The following is a 19,918-nucleotide window of genomic DNA, read 5'->3' as shown; positions in this document are numbered from 1 at the left end:
AATGTGAGGGAGAGAGGGAGGGAGGATGAGAGAGGAAAAAGAGAGAGAGAGCAATTTATAAACTCCACAAGCAAGTGCATATTTGGTAAAATGCCAACTCAAGAAATAATACTTGCTAACCAGTATATGTAAACGATCTCACAGCCATTGGTCTGGCTCGATATTACAGAAAGTCCATACTGATGTGAGACATTTCTCAGATACAGTTGGTGATGGCTAAACATTCATCCTTGCTTCCCGCTTTCTATTAGACCACTCAGGATTAATGACATCATGGGAATGTGGTATGTATCCATTTACCGTTGAGTGAGCACGAGGCTGGCAGCTCACACACTAGTGGTCTTGGATTCCCATGCCTGTCATTGCTGAAAGCAGCAGTGAAATTGCTCTGGAGGAAGCCCCTCCCCCACCATCCCAGGATCCCGTCCCTCATCCATTCTAAGATTCCATGCCAGGATTCCATCACACATTGCTGGTCTCTACTTAATACTCAAGTTTCTGTGAGAAATGGCCAAATGCATTTGAAGAACGTCTCAACCACTCAAACATATATCTATGATTTGCGCAAATGCTTATTTACAAAAAGGAGAAGACGAAAAATAAAGTATATGGATCAAGATATGATTTAACAAGGTTGTATTTGGTCTTGACAACATCAGGATTTACATACCATGTCCTTTCACTCGGGGCCAGCCTTCTCAGCTGTAATCACCTGCCCTACAATAGCTCCTTTGTTGCAAAAGTGAACAACTTTTAATACTTGCTTTTACCAGAGTATGGCCTCTCAATTTCTCCATTTTAGTAAATGAGCTGGAAGGCCAGGGTCTCTGACTTTGGTTTTCATCATCCATCACATCCAATCCACTGGCAGCCTTGTTGGTCCCATTGCCCAAGACCATCTGCCATCCACAGTCTTCCCTCCTTCCTACACACCGGTGGCCAAGCTACTGCAGACTTTTACCACAAGTCCTTCAGTAGGCTCCTTGCAAAGCCTCCTGTCTCCCCAAGGGAGCCCAGTAGGCAGCCCTCCTTTAAGTTAATGCCCGATGGTAAACTTTCTGCTAACTTAGAGATAAATCTAAACTCCTCGATGTAGCCTGGGGCCTCCTGTGTAATTCAGTCCCTACCAATGCGCCAGCACAGTATCTCCTTAGCATGTGTTCTTGTCAAACAGCCTCTTATCACTAATGAAGCCAGGCTGCCTCCCAGCTCAGCCTGCCACTCTCACCATTGATAATGCCTGTGCTACACTGTGTACGTCTTGTACTCAGTCTTCTTTGGTCATCTTACCATGACTGCCACCACCAGTTCCTTCGCTGCCAGAGCCATTTGTAGGCTAAATCACAACTTCATGTATGGAATTATTTTTTACTTTTTAGATTTATTTTGTTCATTGTTGTTTTGTATGTGCATGTACACATGATGTATATGTGTATATGTGTGAAAGGGTGCATGTGCCATGGTATGCATGTGGAAGTCAAGGGACAACTTGATGAAGTTGATTTCCTTCCATCTTTACGTGTGTTCCAGGAGTTGAACTCTGGTCACTAGGTGTACACAATAAGCCTTTTACCAATCTTACTGGCTCTGAAATTATTTTAATATATTTACTTATTTTTGACTGTCTCCTGTAGTAGACTGTAAACTCCATGTGTGCAGGGACTTCGCTGCACTCCTCATTGATACAGCACAGCTACTCTGTAAAGGTTGTTGAGTAAAGAATGAAGCCCTTGATTCTTAAGTTGACTCCTTATTATAACTAAGCACCGAGATTAAAAAGTGTTTTAGTATACACAGCACAATCACTTTTCTTATTCTGATATGCACATAAAACATCATTGTGACTATTTTAGACAGGCAGTTTGGTGGCTTTCAGTAAATTCTTCTTGTGAAGAACAATCGCTGCGTCTGTCTCCAGAACTCCTGTTTTAAGTTAAATGTATTTTTTGACAGTCCTATACATGTGTGTAGTGCATTCTGCTTGTACCATCTATCCAGCCCTTATAATCTCTCTCCCAGCACTGCCAAGCCCTCTCTTAATCATCTTCCTCTCATTTTTTATGTCCTTTGTTTGATTCATGTGGGTGTGGAATTGAGCTAACCACCAGAGCATGGTGAACTCGCCAGTGGCTACACCACTGAAGACAGTGACTCCACTCCCTTAGGATCTGTCAATGCCCGTGGTTTCTCAGAGAGAGGCTAGGTTCCCTGAGATCCTCTCCTAGTGATAGGCCTAGTCCTCTGCAGGCCCAGAGCAAACAACTGCAGTTGCCATGAGAACAAGATTGCACTGACCACATCATTCCCAGACAACAGCGTTTCACAATCCTCCTCTCTGTCATCTGGCCCTTGCATCCTTTCCAGCCCCTCTTTCCAGATGTTTCTGAGCCTTGAAGGGGGTGACACAGATATTCTTCTTGGAACTGAGAACACTCATTTATTCTCAGCACCTTAACCAGCTGTGAACCTCTGCGTTCACTGCTACAGAAAAGCAGCCTCTGATCAAGGTTTCCTATGGATATAAACAGAAATGTTTAGGAAACAACATATCCATTTAGAAAATGAAAGCAATAGATCCACCCCCCTTAAGCCTGTGACCTCCTTTGACCAGGTCCACAGCTCTAGGCATGAGACCCCTCCTGTGGAATGGGCCTCAGATCCAATCAGAAAGCAGTTGGTTCTCACCACAACAGTTGTGCAGCATTGTACCAGTGAACACATCTTACCTGGTGGGTTACCCTGTCAGAGGAGGGGCATGCACAGCTAGGGAAGACTGTTGGTGGTTTTTTTTTTTTTGGTTTTTTGGTTTTTTTTTTTTTTTTTTTTTTTTTTTTGCCACCCCTGCCCCTACTGTAGCATGTGTAACACATTCCATCATAGGAAAGGTGGCCACCAGTGAGGAAGGTTCTATTTCAGTTTCAGCTTGATTTCCCTCTGTCTTCTAACCAAGCTATGTAGCGTCTTCAGCAATAAGATCTTACCATTAGGTTTTGGTGGTCAACCAAGACCAATTCCAGTGCCAAATATGGGATACTTCCTATGACTTGTTGGTCAAAAAGATTCCAAAGGTTCTCAGAAGAATATTTTGTTTTAATATTGATCTACTGAACATCTCATTCATGGTAATAAATTTAATGACAGAAGATTGCATAACACACCTATAGAATAAGAGTCCATGGCAAGGCTAGTTGTAATATGGGCAGGGCTCCAGGCACCAGTATTTTTGCAGAAGCTTCTTAAGTGACAAGGATAAGTGCCTGGAATAAGACATAGTAACAGTAGCAACAAGGCTGCTTCTGCTTATAATCCTGGGGAGATTTCCTCCTTTTGGTTTTCTTTAGAAGCTTTCTGAACTCCTCTAAGGTTGAATTAAGATGCTATTGGTCAGCTTTCCTGGGAGGAGCATGCCTGCTCTGACTTTCTCTGTCATGAATAAATTGATATCTTAATCTTCTATATGTAATTTTATGAAAGGAAGGGTTTTAAATAATTGGAGCCTAGTACCCAAAATTACATCCTTCTGATTCTCTGTAGCTTGTGGTTCAGTGGCTGGGCAAGAGCGACAAGAATTTATTGACCACAGGAACACTTTGCCTGTAAATGATGAGTTTGCATCAGGGTGAAGTCTGATTATGAAGGAAAGAGAACTAACTCTACAGTCCAAGTATTCTGAACTGCAGATGTGGGAGTGAGCTGTTCCAGAACCATAGCTATAGAGCTAGAACCTAAGCCTAGATGAGGTGGCTTAGTAGGTAAAGGTGCTTGTCACCAAGTCTGATGACCTGAGTTCAATCTCTAGGAATTACATGATACTTGAAGAGAACCAATTCCCATAAGATGTCCTCTGACATCCACATGTGTATATGGTGGCACACATACCACATCCCCCTTCTCCAATAATTCTAATAAAAATTTAAATTATTTAAGTGTATGTGTGGGGGGGGAGGGAGTATATGCCCATGAGTGCAGGCATTTGCTGAGGCCCAAGGTATCAGATGCCCCTGAAACTGGAGTTGCAGATTGTTTGATCACATGACCTGTATGCTGGAAATTGAACTTGGGTTCTCTGCAAGAGCAGTACATGCTTTTAACCTCTGGGACCTTATTTCTAGTGGGACAACATTAAAGTAACAGAACAAAATCCTCTCAATCTTAGAGGCCAAACTAATGGAACTAGAGGGCAGTGCTTGTGCTACCCACTCACAGTGGATTGCATAGAGGCAAGATGTCCCAGAAGTGAACTAGACAGTTGATAAGAACTAATCTTGCATTTTAACTTAAAAAAAAAAAAAACACAACAACTTTGGAAGAATTGGCCTGGGTCCCTAGTTGATGGAGCTTTTATAAGGAAGTAATTATAGAGAGGTTTGCAAATCTAATACCATGTTCTACTTCTTTAAGAATAATAATTTCCGTTGAATCCAACAGTGAGGTATTACAACAGCATTGATGAGACACAGTATCTTTCTAGCACAGGCCTATATGTGAAGAAACATTAAAAGGGTTGTAAATTTAGCTTAGTATCACATAGGAGCCATGGGATTAGTTAGACATAATTCGATTGTTAGTAAAGAGTTGGGAGTGTAGGTAAAGTTCTTCTGTGCTTGGAACATTGAATAGAAATAGGGTTAACTTTAAAAACATACTAAAGAACAGAACAAAACCCACAAGCTGCCAAATCAGAATGACATTTTAAAGCCCTGCTAATACATCATTTGCCTTTCAAGGGATTTCTATTTCTAATTGCATTTCACCCAGATTATACAACTCTCTTCTCTGTAATCACCAATTTTCTCAGAAAGTATGGATCTCAAGTATGCTTGCCAACAGGCACTGTCAAGCAAACAACTTCTTCTAAGTTGATTCCAAAATTACTTCATCTGTGGCTGTAAGTTTCTAGTGTAGACATGTGTGCAGTCTATAGACTCTATTCTACGCACTCAAGCTACTTGCCAAGTATCCAGTATATTAACAAAGATAAGTCCCTGTGGGGTATAGCTGCCTAATGGATGTTGTGGAAATTAGCAAGTGTCCTCTCTGTTCCATGTGTGTCAACGTTTCATTTTGACTCTGGAAAAGTTGTGAAGTTTTTGTTTTGTTTTTTGTTTTTCGGCTTTTGTTTTTTGTTTGTGTGTTAAGAGATTCTAGGCAGGATTCACAACTCAGGTTCAGAACCAGTGTTATGCAAGGTCAAATTGGACTTTTCTCAGCATTGTATGATATTCCGGATGTTTGCTGGTTCTACCCACAAAACACCACACTCGTGCTACTCTGAATACTTCCACCACTCATGCATATGATACACCATAGGATGTTATTAAAATGAGCACAGATCCAAGCAGTGATAAAGGGAGGCTCATTGGGTTAAAATCCACATTCTGTTATGCTTTTCAAAAAATATTAAAAATGGCATGCTAATACAAATTTGTTTGGTCAAAGCATTTGTACTTGCCTTCGTAATTTAGCAGGAAAGAAGAGACGAGGCTATATTCTGCCTTGTTACATCACACAGAAATATTGTATGACTCTGGCCTTGGTTTAAGATACATAAAGTGAGACAAATCTTGATGGTCTTTGCTTGAGCTAAACACGTTGAATGCTATGTATGATAATGGAGAATTGGAAATGATTTTGATGATACACAGTAAAAAAAATGATTGAATAAATTACATCATAGCTTGATAAAAAAACTAGGCAACACTAAAACTCATACTTTGGAATAGTACTTAATTACTTGGGGGAAATATTTTGGGTAGCATTTGCTAAAAGAGAACCAAGATTCTATCTTGCAAACAAGATTATAATCATATTATCATTGTGTTGTGGTTTAAGTAACACACACATGGTAGAGTATATATAACGTAATCATTTATAATAGTATACAGTTAGATTTATTTATGTCTCATTGCCTTTTCCTGATTGTCTAAAGTACTTTCTTCATCTTGAATAAGAAGTACATCATAAAATATTAAATAATAAAAAAAAATTAGTGGAGTCAACATGTAGCCTGCAGGGATTTGATATCTATAATATATAAAGAATTAGAAGAACTAAACACCAAAAATGCCAAGTCATGCAATTGATAAAGAGGCAAATTAGCTGATTAGACAGCTTTCAAAAGAAGAACAAACAGCAAACAAACACATGCAAAAAAGTTTACATATTCTTTAGCTGCCAGCACAATGTACATCTAAACTACAAAGCTGATACTCTGTCTTCCCCAGTCAGAATAGAAAACAGAAAACTTCACTGGTGAGGATGGGGAGTGAAGGAATGTTTGTATGCTGCTGGTGGGAGTGTCAGTGAATGCAGTCACTATGGAAATGGTGGGGATGCTGCCTCATCAAACTCAACATAGAGCATCCAGCTGTACCACTCCTGGGCATACATGCCAAACGTCTAAGAGAGCACACTAAGAGACACCTTCACATCATGCTTGTTGTAGCACCATCCATGCCTGTTGTAGCCCATTATAGAATCAGCTTGTAAACTGAGAAATGTGGTATATATAAACAGTAGAGTTTTGTTCATCCATAAGAACAAAATTACGTCATTTTCAGGAAAATGGATGGAGCTAGAAATCTTTTTTATTGGTTATTTTATTTATTTACATTTCAACAGTTATTCCACTTCCTGGTTTCCCCTCCACAAAACCCCTATCCCAAACCCCCTCTCCCTGTTTCTACGAGGGTGCTCACCCACCCACCCACTCCTGTCTCACCGCCCTAGCATTCCCTTATACTGGGGCATCAAGCCTTCACAGGACCAAGGGCCTCTCCTCCCACAGGTGCCAGATACGGCAATCTTCTGCTACATATGCAGCTTGAGCCGTGGGTCCCTCTGTGTGTACTCCTCTTTGGTTAGTGGTTTAGTCCTTGGGAGCTCAGGGCGTCTGGTTTGTTGATAATGTTGTTCTTCTCAGACAACTACTGCATGTTTTCTCTCAGATGTAGAATGTACATGTTTTCAATATATGTCTCTATGTATATTTCATATACTTATATATGAGCAAAAACCAGAAACGGTAATGGAATAAAGGGGGGAAGACAATACATATGTATGGAAACCCTGCTATGAAACACATTATTTTATATGCTGATGTTTAAAATGATAAATAAAATAGATAAGTATTAAATGTTCATGGAGCCATCTTTGTAAAGATGTCTTTGGTGTCCCATTTTGTCCCCTTAGTTATTGTATATGAGTGATTTTGTGACATTCAACCTCAGAGTCCAGTGACTTCTTTTTTGGAAGAACAAAATGAAGGCTAAGATTTTGTCAGGAGGTAATTGTTAAATTTGGAACCCTTTTTAAAACTTAGAACCTGTGGAAGATGGCAAGCTTTGAAACAATCTAGAGCATTATACAGAGTATCAAAGGATACCTAGAATTCAACTAGAGGCAAATTATTTCCATTTTTTTAAAAATTTTAAAACCAGTAGAGTAAAATACATACCCATGGTGAAGTGTTAGCGCCAGTTTAGACTGGGGACTGTGGCATCTCAGTTATAAAGGTGCCTGCTGCCAAGCCTGATGACCTACCTGTGTTTGACGCCAGGGATGGACATGGTGGAAGGAAATAACAGATGCCTACAACTTCTCTGACCTCCACATGCATGCCATGGTATGAGAGTGTCCCCTTACACACACACACACACACACACACACACACACACACACACACACGCGAATAAAATATTTAATCAGTTTAAATATGTCCGCTTCATTTCAGTGTACTCTTCTCTAGCTTTTGAAATGCATATTCTGTGACTGCTGTCTGTAGTCAACCATTAGCTGGTACCTATCGATAACTTCTTCCCAGTCCTCCCTTGGCCCTGTTTGCCTTTGGGAACTACTGTTCCACTCCCAACTACTGTATGGTAACTTAAAAAACCCACCTATGAATGGCAGGATGTGGTACTTGTTGCTCTGTGTTTCCTTAATTAATTTACCACTAATTAAAATCCCCACTGTTTTCAAATGGCAGGATTCTATCCTTTTCATGTCTGAATAATATTTAACAGAACATATCTACCACAGTTCATTCATTAGCTGACACAGACACATGGGTTGCTTCCATTCTTAGCAATTACGGACAGTATCAATGACCATGGAGTTCATATGTTTCTTTGACACGTGAATTTCATTCCACGGAAATACTATGATACATGAAGGGGCAATGCAGTATAGATACCTAGGTGTTTTCTAGACCAACTGATTGGATAGTAATGCCAGGATGCTGTATTTCCCTCAGCATGCAGGGTTATAAAGAATTTCCCTAAATTCATCTGATCCTAGCAAGGGCATCTTCAAAGTGGACAGGAACCAATGTTTTCTCCTCCTTTGTAGGTGAGAAATATGAGAGTTAGGGGTGGAAAGGTTCATCCAGACTTTACCCAGAGTCAACGATGTGGGAGGTGCCGGAAGTTCTTGTCTGAGCTTGGAGCTGATCAGGATGGGCATAGCTGCCCCTCTGTTTGCTGGTCCTTTCTCTTCTGGACTTGGTTTGACGAGACTCTTATTCTTTCAGATTACAGAACAGGCCCGTGTTTTTCTGTGGTGAGCAACCAGATGTGCCAGGGACAGCTCAGCGGGATTGTCTGCACCAAAACACTCTGCTGTGCCACAGTGGGCCGAGCCTGGGGCCACCCCTGTGAGATGTGTCCTGCCCAGCCTCACCCCTGCCGCCGTGGCTTCATTCCCAACATCCGGACTGGAGCTTGTCAAGGTAACATAATGCAGCGGGAATAACAAGGAACAGTCGTATTCAATGGAGGGCCACGCTCCAGCTGCTGAAAATGCCCACATCCTTACCTGAGGGGACAGCTCAGCTGCTGAGAACTCCCATCCCCTACCTCAGGGTACAGCTGAAGCCTCAGTAGCGATTTTTGGAGGCAGGAGGGTTTGCTAAGTCTGTCCTGCCAGCAGGCCCTCTGGGCCAGGAGTGGTTCCATGTGCCTGGCTCAGGAGTAGCAACTGTGTGGGGGTGACGCTGCCCTTAATGGGGCTGCCTTGTAGAAACACAGCGAACAAGGTAGTAGTTGTTGTTTTCTCATTTGAAACTCTTAGAGGCCTGGGCTCCAGGCTGCACTTAACTGACCTAAAGAAAATTGCTCCTCTCGACATTTGACATGCTACATTATGGTTTGTTTGTTTGTTTGTTTGTTTGTTTGTAACAAGTCAGAAATAAATTAGAACTGGTTTCACTGTTTTAAATGCCCCCAGATGTTGTCTTAGCACTGTTCTGCCCTCCCTCAGAATTCTGGTTTTGGCTTTGCCTCTGCTCCCCCAGCTGTGTAAATTCTTCCATTGTCTGGATGTCTGGCAGGAAAGAGGAGGAAGTGAACAGAGGCCACTCCACTCTAAACTGATGGGCCTGAAACTCCCGGGCTATCTCAGCTTCCTTTAGACGTCGGCGGTGCTTTTTTTAGACAACTGCAGTATTTTCATAAAATTCACAAAATATGCTTTTCTGAGGCAAGTAGGTAGTAGTTTGGCTCTGTTCCTTGTGTTCATTCTGGAGGTTAGGATGCAGGAAAGCAGGATTTCAGTTGCTCTCATCTGTGTGTGTGTGGTGGGCTGCACTAAATTGATTGTGCCTGGCTTCCAGACACGACTCCTCTGCACGTCCTTGAATGTGATCCTGTAAATGTCAGGAGCAGCCAGAAGGTGCTGTTTTAAAATCCTTGAATCGCAAAGGACTGATGGGAGCAGGCTTCTCTTTGATGTCTCTTTTTCCTCCTTCTTAGAAAGTCTTCTTGAGTTTTGAGGAACTTGTTGGTCGTAGTGTTCTGAAGTTGCGGATAGCCATGAGCTGTTGACAGTGAGTGGAAAGGTTGATCTCCACTTCTCAGCTTCCTGTCAGTGAGCCTCTGGTCAGAAGTTTGGGAACCAGCAGAAGAAAGAAAAAGAGATGAAGAAAAGAGGGAAGGCAGACTCTCCTCAGCTTACTAGTTATCTCATCTCTCATCCTGTCTGGATTTTCCCCAGATTTGCTTCCTGTCCCTTTGTGACTGTTTTTCAACACCTAGGTGGGGAAGACTAAACACTTGTTTGGCCAAAAACCCATGACTTCAAAATAGCAGCTTACATGGCCACTTGCAAAAAAAAAAAAAAAAAAAAAAAAAAAAAAAAAAAAAAAAAAAAAAAAAAAAGTCTTCTTTTGCTGGGAGAGATTCTCAAAGTGTTACGAGTGGCCTGGGTGTCTTCTCACTGGTGTTTCTAGCCCTTGGGTCAGATGCAGGCTGTGGGAAAACGTGTTGTTAAACACGAATGTATAGGCGTAGTCTGGGAGCTCACGGTCAACAGGGAACTACCTTCACATACATGTCCTGTTGGCCAAAACTCATGCTCAACAAGACTGTCTAGAGTTGTCTCTCTGGCTATGAAAGTGTGATTTCAAGTCATGCTTTTAATAAACATTCAGAAAATCCTGATCTAAAACAAAACTGAAACTGGCTGTAGAATACAATCACAATTGTTTCAATGTTGTGATTTGTGGGTCAGGAAATTCCATTAAAATAGTGACACGTTTATTTCCAAACAAATATTTCTCCTGTGGTTTTCCATTAACCGTGGGTGACTTTTCCCAACAGTATAGGGTAAGAGTGTGGAAATATCACTTTCTCTGTTGCTTCTCACACTATCAGGACCTAGAGAAAGTACTGTGCTCACCGACGTCTACAAGGTAGTCTAAGACAAAGAAACTTAATTCCCATAGAGGCTCTTTATTGAATCAGGATTTTCCAAATGAAGAAACTGAGAGTATACAGTTGTCTACATTGTCTTCACAGTGGAATCTAGGCAGCCAACACCATGGATAAGGAAGTTTCTGTCAAACAGGTTAATTTGGGGCTATATATAGAACCAGAAGCTAGTCTCTAGGTTCTTAGATAGGGCGTTGAGCAAGGTGAATTGAGTCTGCTATGGGAAAACCCATGGTGTTGAAGAATAAAACAAATTCATTATTAGGATGGTTGGTGGTGAGCACCAGGGGATGGATATTTCTATCATGGTAGCCGGAACAAAGTGGCATTGGAGGAGAGACTAAAAGGTGAGTCACAATGAACCATGTGGCTCTAACAGGGAGAATAATCCAGAAATAGGGTCCCCAATGACAACACTCAAAGGCAGACACATCTGTGGTATATCTGAGGAAACCTGGGGAAGAAGGGAGAAGGAGGTAGGACTAGACTAGTGGACAGTCGTGGGTTTTCTCTGACTTAGCAGTGATGGGGAGGGCCATGATCTGAGCTTTCATAGGTCCTCCCTGGTAGGTGTTGTTGTGGGTGGGTCTACAGCTGAACCCCCACATTCTCCAGCACAGCTCTCATTTCTGGCCCTGATAAACTTTTCTTGCACAAGATAATTTTCCAGAGAATAAAAGGAAAATACATATGAAAACACTAGCTGTCATATGGCAATCTCAGCGATCTTGAGTAAATTCTGTGTTCCCTTTATTATTCAAGGTAACACTTCAAGATAGCTTTATTAGAGACATGCATCACAGTTTGACATCGAAGGATGTCTTAGATACTTTTGATTATTATTGCCAATCTGAAAGTGAAAATGATGCAGTAAAAATGGTGATTTTAATCACTATGTTCTACTTGGCTGTGTATGATGAAGCCCCAGATTTAGTAGAATATTCTCCTCTGCCTGTGGGAAGACAGGGGTCCTCGATGAGCGTTATTGGCAAAGCTAGATTAACAACTTAATTATTTATATAGTGTATTATAACAATTGTCATCATCATATTCTAAAAGCTGTGGTGAATGCCTTTACATAAATATGGTAATACAATTGTGGATAAACTATCATGTTTCCTTCTACAACAAATCTTTCTCTCTTCCCAAATCTGACAGATGTGGATGAATGTCAGGCTATCCCGGGGCTGTGTCAAGGAGGAAATTGCATTAATACCGTTGGATCTTTTGAGTGCAAATGCCCTGCTGGACACAAATTTAATGAAGTGTCACAAAAATGTGAAGGTAAGCAACCTCATGTTTTGCAGCTCAAGGGAATGAGGAGGGCAGACAGGGTGGCATCAGCAGCAAGCTTGTTTACAGATTAAACCCTAGACCTTCTGGGTCTGTCATTCCTGGGAGATTGGAAATATGACAGTGTAACAGAAATTATACATCTTTGGGCCATGGAACCAGAAAAGCCTCTGCAGCTTGTTCTACTTTTATAGACATAAAACAAGAGGCCCACCTGAATCAAATTAAATATTAAAACATGAAATTTTTTGGCTGATATTTGGCTTAAAATGTTCAAGACGTGTGTTTTGTGTAGTTTTGGAGGCACAACTTTCAAATTGATTATTAGATGCCATTCAAAATTATACCACTGATATTTTCTAGTTAAAATGTAGAATTTTGAGGGTTGTGTGTGTGACATATTAACATAAATAGTTGTGCTCTTAGTTAAAGCTTAAGATTTTCTTTTCTGGGCCTCGACGGATGTCTGTTGAACGAAAAGCCAAGCAAAAAAGCAGCCTGATGCGATTTTTCTATTTGTGTTTAGCTTGTAGAGTAGGCTTCTAAAATGTATACACAGGGGACATGTTTACATCTAGCATGGCTGTTATATGCAGAAGGCTGGCTTCCAAGACAGTGATTTGTTTTTCCAGGATGCAAGTGTCCTGGAAATATGTAGACAGCTCTCAGTTCTTTTTGCTGAGTTCATGGAGTACATGGAGTGTGTTCTGACAGCCTTGGAGCAACAATCCAAGCTCCATCTTGTGTTGAGCACAGTCAAGGCCTTTCCTTTGTTGTTGTCCATCCACCAGCTGTGGCCTGAGGTTTCAATTAGAAGTCTGTGGTTTTTGTTGAACACATCTGTCCTTGGGTTCCCAACCTCCTTGTGAATTCCCAGTCTATCAAAGCAACGGAAGACAGCTTCTGATGTGAAATACTATCAGTAAACTACAGTCAGACATTTAATACGACTTGCTTAGAATGGAACAACCTAGTTGTCATAGAATTGCCTGTGTGGGTTACAGTGATTTTTAAAATTATTAATTGGCATAATTTATAATTGCAATCATATGTATCATATATAAATATATCCTACATAAAATATCATCTATAATATCATATATGAAATTTTTATAACATAAAATATATCATATATGATATATATAAATATCGGTTATTTTAAATGTAGAACCACGAGACAGTTTTAGTTCCTTTCTGAAGCTGGGCTTCATGAAAATATCTCATGTTTTAAAGAACAATAAAACTGGTTTTCTCCAGGGGGACGGATCTTAGAGACTGTAGCTGTAAGGATGAAGTAGAGAGTATTGTCAGAGCTCTGTCTGCTCTTCAACATTGAAAATGATGGTCGTGTCTTGAGGGTGTAGAGTGAGGCCATTAGGTAGCTGCACAGGCTTCATTTTGACTCTTATGTTGGTGCTAGTTGAGTGTATTGTACTGACATTTTTCCTGAATGAAAAATATTTCTTTTGTGTGTGTGTGTGTGTGTGTGTGTGTGTGTGTGTGTGTGTGTGACACTCTCTGTGTAGTCCTGGATGGCTTGAAACTTATTATATAGAACAGGCTGGCCTCAAATTGGCAGAGGTCTGCCTGCCTCCATCTTTGGAGTCCAGAGACTAAAGAGAAGGGCCCCCATGCCCAGCCTTTATTCCAATTCTGAATGCTTGGAACTATGTAACACTATTTCAGTATGGATATTCAGCCATTGTTAGTGGTATCTCTTGTGTCAATGTAATGAGGTTTCTTGCATGCAGAATCCACATCAACAACAGACTGTGTCTCACATTTTCAAACTTTTCTCAGCTTCCTGTATTGAGTAACAAAAGATCTAGTCAGCTTCAAGACTTAGGGCAATGGGCACCAGCTGGCCTGTCTAGCCTGTGTTTTGTCTTTTAGAATCAGAGTGACTTCCTGCCTGAACAAAAATTGATTTTCTGCCTTTTGCTTTTTGCTTGATTAAAATAGCTAACAGTCAGAAACAGTCATTGATGTGTGTCACACAGAAGATGCAGATATAATGTTCACACTGAACAAGAAATAGGGAACTCAAATTTTTTATAAATGCTAAGAAATCTACTTCATATATATGATAAATCAAAAATTCAACCTGAGAATTAATAATATTTTTGACAACAAAAACAAATTCTCAACTGTACATAGGGATCTATAGCAAGACAGAGAACAGACCTCTTTGGTGAGAGCTCATCTTTCCTCTGCCATCTAGAGTTATATTAAATTTAGGTGGTGGCTTTTCCCATCTCTATTTTTCTATGCAAATTGACATCAGATAGGCTATTTTCTTGTTACTACTATATGTGCTCTGGCCTGAGACTGGTTGGAATAATGTTGACCTGTGTTGTCCTGGTAGAAAAGTCATCAGAAAGTCTTCCCAGAACCTTCTGCAGATGGAGTCCCTCCTTCAGTTCCTTTACTGTATCCCAATTGGGGCAGCACACTAGGAAAATGGCACCGTTTGAACACAGGCTGTCCTTTGTGGTCAAGGGAGGGATGCTAGCAGATTGGGCACAGAGGATCTGGCATAACAGTGTCCTCATCGTGAGCCTGCTTTGTGAAAGCTGTGTGAGAATCAGCTTTCAACACTATGACAAAATACCTGGGGCAATAAATTTAAAAAGAGGAAAGGTTTTTGTGCCTGTATGTGTCCTGTGCCCAAGGCACACATGTGCAGGTCTGAGGGTGGCTTGCAGGAGTAGGCTCTTTTCTTCCATTGTGTGGATCCTAGGGGTCAACCTCAGGTTGTAAGACATGGCAGCAAGAGCCATTACCTGCTGAGCCATGTCACTGGCACTGTAGCTGGCTTTTAAAGTGTGTTTTTCCCTTGACTTAGGAAGGAAGAAATTATGTAGTTCTTATGTTATCTTAAAAACAAAATAGTCACTTCAGTCCAGTGAGTATTAGCAAATCCCTGAGATGCCGGCCACCACTTCTCCATCGCAGGCTGCTTTACTGGAGCGCTTTTCCTTCGAGGTTCTTCAGAATCCTCCCTTTCTTTTACTAAAACCTCAATAAAACGTATAAACTATGGTTTAATAAATATATACAGTTTAGAACAGTTAAAATGTAAATTAATAAGCCAAGGCAATTTAATATTAGATTTTAAACATTTCAAAAGACAAAGGTGGGAGTTTCTAGCTGTGGTTTGAGAAAGGCTCAGAGCTCCCAGGCTTCTCCTTGCTGATTTTTCTGAGGACTGCAAAGCTCCTGTATGAAAGAGCAGAGGCGCTCTTCCCTTCTGGAAACCAAGCTTACTGTGGGAGGAAATTAATAAATTAAAAATATGTAGTTAAGGGATTACGTTTTATATCTGGAAGAACTCAATTGAGTTAATAATTAACTTTTAATGTTTGGGGATTTAGATTATCATCAACCCTGCCTACAGCAATCTTAAGAGCAGAACACAGGGCAAAGTAATTTCTACCATGTGGTCCCTACATCCATGCGCTCCCTGATACGTAGTTAGAGTGCTTGGGACTTCTCTTTACCACAAGAATTTCATATTTATATATGTATATATTATATTGTTATGTTATATATGTATGTATACAGTACACTGTATGTATGTATATTATATAACATATACATATATGTTATATAATATACATTGTAATGTATGTACATATGTATATAATACACACACACATATGTATATATACATATATATACAGACACACATACATACATACATACATACATACATATCCCACTGCACCCAGCAAGTCTTTCTAACTGCTATATTTTTATGGCTGGCATCTGATATAGACTGATTTGTGGAAACCATGATCAAGTCATCATTTTGGATTCTGTTAATTGGGATCCCTGAAGTTCTAGTAAAATGAGATAAACATAGAGTTGTAGGAGCCTGTAAGATGATGAACCAGGAGGAAGAGGTCTAGCCTGTGACTCTGGTTGAACCCCTTAGCATCCCACCAGGCACTTCCAGGTCACAACTCCAGCTGTGACCATTCTGAAGCTATGCAACTTTGAAGCAAAGGCCTCAAGACAGTAAAGGGCAGAGGGAGAGCAGGTCACTGGGGAGGAAATATTAGGGAATTCAAACTTTCATGTGTGACAATTTGTCTTATCCTGTTTTACCTTAATGAGCCCAGCAGCTGATCACCTTTGGCTTCTGTAGCATTTAAGATATTGGTTAAGGCATTTCTTTAGGATCAGTGTGTGAGCAAGGAAGGGAAGTGGCTGGAGTGTGAAGAAAGACTCGGTGACCTCATCAATTCACCATAGAGGGCAGTGTGGCCTAAGTGACCTAGGTGGTGTGGAGTCAAGTCATCTTTAGAGATGCCCATCTTCCATGACTTCCTATTAGATATGGGGTACCTGGGCAGGGTGTGACCTCAGACAAGGCAGTCGTGTGCAACTCCATGATCCCTGACAGGACCAAAAGTTAAAGGCAGTCTGTTGACCGCATCTCCAACAGCAGGGGCAGGCAGTCCTTCCATGAAAAAGCTGACTAGAACATCCAGTGTCGTCTGGAGTTCACTCACCAAGTACACATTCTTCCAACACAGGAGGAGCACCACCATGGTCATTTGGATGTACTTCTGAGAGACCAAGCTGGTACTTCCTACCCCTAGTCTGCTCACCATAGGTCAGCAACTCCCGGTCAGTGCTCAGGCCATGAGGTCTTCTCTGAGGGATTACAGTCTCCGCCTTGTGGGAAATTTGATTAAAACGAATACAGAAGATGATGAAGCATATAGAATAATTAGCAGATGAGTTTAATATAATACAAAATATGCAGAGAAAGAGAGAGCAAGCTTTCAAGACAAATGCATTTGGAATACTAGCAGGCTATTCGCATGTTAGTTTCAGTTCTAGAGAAGGTGAGTTTATTTGGCTCCCCCTCTTGAATTTGGTAAATCCCTCGGGAACATCTGTCTCAATAGGCTCTTCTCTGCACAGCTGTTATTTGGTGCAGACGGCTGCTTCTGGGGACTTGACTTCAGAAGCACTCTGTCTGATTCCTTGTAACTATGAAGTTTCATATTGCAGCCTCCAGATAACAAAAACTCCTCTCTGTATTGCAGATATTGACGAGTGCAGCACTATTCCCGGAGTCTGCGATGGTGGGGAGTGTACAAACACAGTCAGCAGTTACTTCTGCAAGTGTCCGCCTGGTTTTTACACCTCTCCCGATGGCACCAGATGCGTAGGTGGGTTTAATTACAGATGCAGGCACAGTTTTTATACACCATCCATAATGAACATCTCTCTGAATAAGTTTGTTAAGCGGACCAGTCATTTCTGGAAATGCGTTCAAGAATCGAGTGCCTGTTACCTAGCAGAGGTGACTTGTGTCCTTTATGGATCTGTAGATGCCCTCAGTCTGTGAGTTAAGGTGCGGTCATGCTTCGTCTAGCCATGCTGCCTCTCCATGGCTAACTTTAACCATTTTCCAGAATCTGTGTTAATCTAGGTCTGAGATTTTTGCAATAATCTTTAATTGGTCTGGCATCTCTATAATCTGCTTTGTCAGACTTACCTTCCTAAAATGGTGATTTGATTAAATAACATTCTTGCTTAAGCATTCAGGTACTTTTCACCAGGACATGGAAACTAGTGATTTTCAATCTATGTCCAAAGATTCTACATAAACTGCAGGCAAGTCAGTACCTGCAAATATACCAGGTAAGACAATACACACACACACACACACACACATCCCACATGCACACACACACACCCCACATGCACACACACTTGTAAACACACATGTGCACACACACATGCACACATACACACACTTCCTACATGCATGCACACACAAACACACACACACATGCATACTCTCTACTCCATGTATGGCAGGTCCGATCTTATCTCTTGTGTTATTTTACTTGCCTAAAGACAAAATTAAATGAAGATGTAATTTATTCTTTTTTAAACTATTTTTAATTATATGTGTATGTGACTTTGTGCACCTATGAGCACAGGTACAAAAGAGGGTGTTAGATTCCCTGAAGCTGGAGTTAATAGGAAGTTGTGAGACTTCTAATACAGACACTAGGAGCCAAACTCAAGTCCTCTGCTGATGCCATTTGTAAATCAAGGGCTGCCAATAACCTGATGGTAGCTTGTAACTTCAGCCCCAACAGTCCCTATTTTACCACAGTGATCAAGAATCTCTGACTCACTGATTTAACATGCTAGCCATCCAGATCTGTAACCACATGATATTAGTTAATTTGCAAAATAATAGTCATTAGCCTGTTAAAAGTTTGCCATTGGCAGCTGTAGGGCCCAGCTTTGCTCTGAAGGAGAAACCATACATCTGCAAATTATATGTACACATTTCACAATTTGGTCAAGTGTTTACAACTGGGTTTTGACTACCCAGCAGGGATACAAATCAGGCTTGGCCTTCTCTGCCCATTCTTAATAGCCTTTGGGTTCCATGCCCAACATACTTAATAACATAGTATATAAACATTAGTAGCTTTGAAGCCTTTCAAGCTGGAAGGTAGAACTTCCATTTCTCCATCATGCTCACAAAGAGGTGCCCACTGTGGGCTTCCCAGAACAGGCTTGTCTATGCCCCTGTGTAGCTGGTCTTCCTAGATCCAGCTGGAATATGACCCATTCTTGCTGAGATGTCTGCCCAGAGGTACCTGAACCAGAATCAACATTTTCTGGGAATTGTATCTGTACTTGCCGATGGTCATAGGTACCCACTCAAAACTTGTCTTGTGTCTGTGATGCTGACCCTTAGTCTTTTTCTGTGGTTTGTTTTATCCTTCTTTGCTTAAAGTAAACAATGTAAATGTTCCTAAATTATGAGTGTTTAAGTATTTCAACAATAAAACCATTGAAGGCTTTGTGTTCTTAAGAATGTCTCAGACAAGTGTATACAGACAACCCTCTAAGGCAAAGCTCGATGCTGAATATTCAGATTTATGGCACATAAGGATAAGGATTCGACTGCCAAAAAAAAATTTACTTTATAAAATCCATTGGTGCATATCTTACATTAAGTAAGAATCATATGTCAGATACGAGTTACTTCTCTCAACTTGATTGTGTGCACGAATGCATGGAGAGGTATTTTCTTTGGTGAGCAACGTGTGTAGATAGAGATAGCTGTTTGCCCCTTGCTATGGTCTCCTCTTTTCAAAGGAACACCTCAGGTCCTTTTCCTGTGCTCTGAGCTCTTTTTGGTAGCTGAGAGTTGTACCATAGTGTGCCAGCTGTTGTCATGACAGTCAGACATGACGTAATCCAATAAAAGTGATCTATAGGAGAGCACCCCACCATGCTGCTTTGAGAAGATACTTTTCTGCCAAAATGAAAAGAACTCATCGAGAACTGTTGGGTCCCTATAGGATTAAGAATCTGCAGTCAATGATGTTTTGGAGATTATTAATAGTTAACCCTTTGAAAAAATTACTTAGAGCCTCAGGACAAAAGGGAACCTGATTAATAAGCATTAGATCTGGCTGAAAATTGGCTCGTCCATTCAAAACACAACCTCACAAGTCTGAGACACAATTTCAGACTAAAACCTAATGCCCATGTCACAGGTTAATGTTGTTTTCAAAATGCATTCAAATAAATGTTTTCCTAAAATAGTTCGATTTATGTAATTTAAACCAAAGACAACTCAGACTGTCTTTCATATAGACATGTGTCTTTATGGATAAAGTGGTGATTACCTTAGTCTTTTTCCCCTCTATGGCACATTGGTTTAAATCATTTCTTCTCACCTTGGATATGAAATGTGGAGTTTTGGCCAAGTGTCCCAGTGTGCAGGGACAAGGTGTGAGACAAGGAATTTCTGATTGCATACTTGGCCAGTGGACTACTCAAGGGCTCAAAGCTTCCTTTCCATAGCATACACTCATGGGTCAGTCTGTCACAGCCCCAGGGTGAGGCATGGATGTGTTGAGGCA

The 19,918-nt window shown here is 40.9% G+C and overlaps 1 protein-coding gene across 2 annotated transcripts in view; it reads left to right on the top strand.

The window, feature by feature from the left end:
* Fbn1 (fibrillin 1) overlaps window positions 1-19,918 on the top strand; it is a 199,026-nt gene that overhangs the window by 82,617 nt on the left and 96,491 nt on the right. For both annotated transcript variants that reach the window (XR_013108786.1, XM_034495906.2), the window contains exons 6-8: window positions 8,531-8,728; window positions 11,865-11,990; window positions 17,060-17,185. Coding sequence is in view for 1 of the 2 variants with exons in the window: in XM_034495906.2 (XP_034351797.1) it covers window positions 8,531-8,728; window positions 11,865-11,990; window positions 17,060-17,185 (450 nt within the window). In the remaining variant the exon portion in view is untranslated. The remainder of the gene's footprint in view (window positions 1-8,530; window positions 8,729-11,864; window positions 11,991-17,059; window positions 17,186-19,918) is intronic.

The sequence above is a fragment of the Arvicanthis niloticus genome, chromosome 2, assembly GCF_011762505.2.
Source record: "Arvicanthis niloticus isolate mArvNil1 chromosome 2, mArvNil1.pat.X, whole genome shotgun sequence".
In the NCBI taxonomy this organism is placed as follows: Eukaryota; Metazoa; Chordata; class Mammalia; order Rodentia; family Muridae; genus Arvicanthis; species Arvicanthis niloticus.
Note: the sequence above shows the minus strand (reverse complement) of the source record. Positions and strands in the feature narration are given on the sequence as shown.